Consider the following 4,587-nt stretch of genomic DNA (forward strand, 5'->3'; position numbering starts at 1 on the left):
AGGCTTTCATTTGTTAGCTAGTTATAGGGTTAATTGAATATTTATAGCGTTTTATCAATCGATCATTACTTTTTATAATATACTAATACATATATAAATTTAAATCCAATATCCTAGTACAGAATACTCAATTCGATTTGTATCAAAGGTACAGAGAACATATGATTTCAATAAAAAAAATTAAACGTAAATCTTTTTTGCTAGATTGAAAAAGAAACAAAATATTTTGAAATCACCTGCCCTCTAAACTAAATGACTCACACTAACAATAACGCTTGATTTTTTAGGATTATAATAATAGGTTTTAAATAAAGACTAACTAAATTCTAATGTATTTTTGTTTTTTTTTTTCAAAATAAATTTTAACACATGCTTACATTTTGTCATCCAAAATTACCGCTGGATTATTTAAAGTAGTTGTGCTAGTTACCATTGGTTCTACTAACATTTTCGTACAAGCCTCCAAGTTTACCGATGTAGTCGTGTCTGGCTTTATGACATCCATTAGTGTTGATTCATCCTGCATGGTTGGCATAGCCAATTTATTGGCAATTGTGATGGTTTCTTCTAAACTGCTGCCAATACTCATGGGTTCACTATTGCTGGACACCAGAGAGTTGGAGGATGTTGAAGAAGACGAAGAGGAGGAGGAGGAAGATGATGAGGATGAAGAACAGTGTGCATTTACGGCTGCGACTGTAGATTCAATAACATCACTGCAAGATGAAGCCGACATTGGTGAGGAACATGCAGAATTTGTATTTGTTGCATTATTGGTGCACAATTTTGATATCAACAGTTTAGGAGTTATGCGACCATCATAGTTGCCAGTACCCGAATCTGGACTGGGGCACACAGATCCCGAAGGTGATTGGCATATGGGTGAAGAGCCGCGACTTTCGCAAAACATTTTCTTTGACGGTGGCTGTGAATACAAAGAGCCCCACGAACTTGTTGAAGAACCCTCATCCAGTTCAAATTTTCTCTTGACCGGTCCCAATTGAGAGGGTCTAATAGCTATGGGAGACATTGAGCGGCGTGTGGCAAAGGTACTGCGACGTGTAGGCGATGGTGACAAACCATATGGAAGACGTAAGTTAGTGCGATTGTTTGTTGGGCTAGGACTGGAGCAACTGTTGCCACTGCTCATGCCGCCACCAACCATTACCTGTAGAGGATTAGTTAATTCATCTGAAGACTTGCAAGACCAACTCTCAGCTACCAACGACAAATCCTCCCAACTTTGTGATATTTGTATGGCCGAATGAACTTCACGTTCATGGGTTACTTCACGCATATTCAAACCATCAACACATTCCTCCTGCCTCAATTGGGAAATACGTGGTGTTACACATCGAGAAGAATCAGTTCTACCTCCGGCTGAATTCATGCATCCTCCTCCACCACCAAGACCTACACTGCCTGTGTTGCCCGAACCTGCAGTTGTGCTAGATGCTGGTACCCCTCGGGCTGGACTATAACTTGCCGAATAACGTCTTCCGCGTGGTGCAAATATATTAAAAACAGGAGCTGGCGATACTTCCCTAGATGGTGGCTGGGATCTGGGTATTGGCACACTTAAGCATCGTTTTAAAGCTTTAGACGAGAGTGTTGCTGCACTTGCATTCTCCCCCATTTGATTTGTATTATTTATAGCTGCTGCACTAGCACTATTAGCTGTTTCAACTGCTGCTGTTGCTACTGATGGTAAGACCACAACTTGCATTTCGCTCATAGTTTTATCCGACTTATTTTTGCAATCTTTTTGTTCTACGCCTTCATTTGATGGCTCTAAACTTACTTCCATATCTCTTTTGTAGATATCTGTCGTATTTTGTAATAAATATTCAGCGATTTGTTGTTTTTTTTATAGATTTATTTTTTCAGTTTGTTTAAAAAGATGTTTTTACTTAATGATTTTGCCACTAGTCTGTGTTTACCAGTGTGGTTCTTGATTTTTTCTTTATTGTCAGGGTTCGGAAAACCGCCTCAATAGCGTTGAGTAAAATGTAGACGAGAAAGGATAATAACAGAGTTGCCAAGACTCCTGAGCAGGTAAAAAGGGATAATAAAACTATAAATGAAAAAAATAAATACACGTATATTCATATTAATCTTACAATTAAATAATAGGACTGAAAATTAAACAATTATTGACGCTATGAATTTGGTACACTAATTTGTTCAATATAATATTGAACACGAATCGATGTACATACATATATTTTACCCAGCTTTATCTACAATGTTTATATATAGTAAGTAGTTCTGTAAAATTCCACTATTTTTGATATTCGCATAATTATCTTTTGGATAAGCAATATTACTCGTTACTTTTAACGGATTTATATATTTGAAAATAACGGAAACTTTTTTAAAAATTTTCTTTAAAAAGAAAGACATATAACACAGAATAAAATGAAATGTAAATTCAATCACATTTTCAATTACTTTTTTTTTATTAAAGTTCAACCAATGACAAAAATTGTATATTCAATTACTGTAGTTGTTTGAAATTATGTAAAAAAAGTAAATAACATGTGTAATCAAATGAATTATTCTAGTATTTGATTATGGTAAAAATTATCGATTAATATTTTAATCAAAAATTGCAAAACCGTAATTAATAGTGGTTAAAAATCATACACGCTTTTATGCATTCTAATAAAATAGATTTGAAATGCAATAATTAAGCAAATATCTACATTTACAATAAAATAGTTGTTATCTAATATTTTATGAAATGAAAAATGCATTTCAAATTCATTATCTGAAATACATAGGAACATTTTAAATTAGTGGCATTAGAATCGAAAAGTGCGTTTTTAATAAAAAATACCGATCATCAATTCGTTACCAACAACATTTTTGATCTAAAGTGCAGATCTGATATAATCGAGTATCCAAAAAATTTAGCATTACTAAAAATTTCGCCACCACTAATGTATAGGCAAGCCGTAAAACATTTTTTGCATTAACATAGTTCGGCTAAAGGCAAGGCTACAAGTTCTACAAAAACAACAATTGGTCATAACAAATGTCAAAAAACTAAAATTAAGGCCAAGGTGCATTTAATAAGGTGCCATCGGCAGCACAGCTGATTATAGAAATAGCACGCACAAATGTCAAACCACATATATAAAAAATATTCGCCCGTACGCCCGTATGTCAAACTCTATGTATAAAAAATAACTGAATTCGCCTGTATTTATTTCAATTCGCCACTGCTGTCACCTTGTTAAATACGCCTTGGACCAAGGCGAATCTAATAAGGTGACCTCACGAGAACAGCTGATTACAAAACTAACACGCGATAATGTCAAACTGCATATATAAAAAACATTCGCCGGAACGCCATTATGTCAAACTCCATATATAAAAAATAAGTGAATTCGCCTGTATTTATTTCAATTCGCCGCTGCTGTCACCTTGTTAAATACGCCTTGCCTTGGACAAACTCAAGGTGCATTTAATAAGGTGCCATCGGCAGCACAGCTGATTATTGAAATAGCACGCACAAATGTCAAACTACATATATAAATAATATCCGTCCGTACGCCCGTATGTCAAACTCTATATATAAAAAATAAGTGAATTCGCCTGTATTTATTTCAATTCGCCACTGCTGTCACCTTGTTAGATTCGCCTTGGACAAACTTATATATATACCCAAGGCGAATTTATATACAAGGTGGTGGCGAATTCAGGAAAATACGAGCGAATTCATTAATTTTTTATATATGGAGTTTGACATTCAAAACCACTCTCTCATTGTTTCGAATGTCAAACTTCATATATAAAAATGCATGAATTCGCTCATATTTGCCTGAATTCGCCACCGACACCACCAAAGTAAATTAATTAATTTACTTTGGACACCACCTTGTATATAAATTAGACTTGGTGGTGTCGGTGGCGAATTCAGGAAAATACGAGCGAATTCATTAATTTTTTATATATGGAGTTTGACATTCAAAACCACTCTCTCATTGATTCGCTCGTATTTGCCTGAATTCGCCACCGACACCACCAAGGCGAATCTAATAAGGTGACCTCACGAGAACAGCTGATTACAAAACTAACACGCGATAATGTCAAACTGCATATATAAAAAACATTCGCCGGAACGCCATTATGTCAAACTCCATATATAAAAAATAAGTGAATTCGCCTGTATTTATTTCAATTCGCCGCTGCTGTCACCTTGTTAAATACGCCTTGGACACCACCTTGTATATAAATTCGCCTTGTATTACCCTTGCCACTCATAGTGAAGGGTATAAAAAGAGTAGAGAATAATAAGTTTCATCAAATTACAGTATCGTATTAAATAGTTTTTTAAAGTTTTAACATAGCAAGAGCGCAATTTGTTAAGTTTATTTGCAGTGTTGCCCATTTAGGGGATTTTTACACAAATAGGAGATTTTTTGTCAAATGGGGATACAATTTTTGGTTTGGGGATCCTGGGATTTGTTGAGGTTGAAAATAATTTTAGGGATACAATTATATTAATTTTTTCAGGTTTTAATTTGTTTGAAATATTAAAATTATGTTTTGTAATGCAGTTTTAAACCTGTGGATAACTTC

General features: G+C 34.7%; 1 protein-coding gene across 1 annotated transcript; it reads right to left on the reverse strand.

The window, feature by feature from the left end:
* Positions 1-244: 244 nt before the first annotated feature.
* LOC135958546 (uncharacterized protein DDB_G0271670) lies at positions 245-2,020 on the reverse strand. Its single transcript, XM_065509449.1, has one exon. It carries the CDS (start codon positions 1,805-1,807, stop codon positions 374-376), a length of 1,434 nt encoding a protein of 477 aa, XP_065365521.1. The 5' UTR covers positions 1,808-2,020; the 3' UTR covers positions 245-373.
* Between the last annotated feature and the right edge of the window lie 2,567 nt (positions 2,021-4,587).

The sequence above is a fragment of the Calliphora vicina genome, chromosome 1 (assembly GCF_958450345.1).
Source record: "Calliphora vicina chromosome 1, idCalVici1.1, whole genome shotgun sequence".
Lineage (NCBI taxonomy): Eukaryota > Metazoa > Arthropoda > Insecta > Diptera > Calliphoridae > Calliphora > Calliphora vicina.

Bases quoted from the DNA above. Each gene is read 5' to 3' on its own strand.
- LOC135958546 (XM_065509449.1), bottom strand. From the start codon at position 1,807: ATGGAAGTAAGTTTAGAGCCATCAAATGAAGGCGTAGAACAAAAAGAT.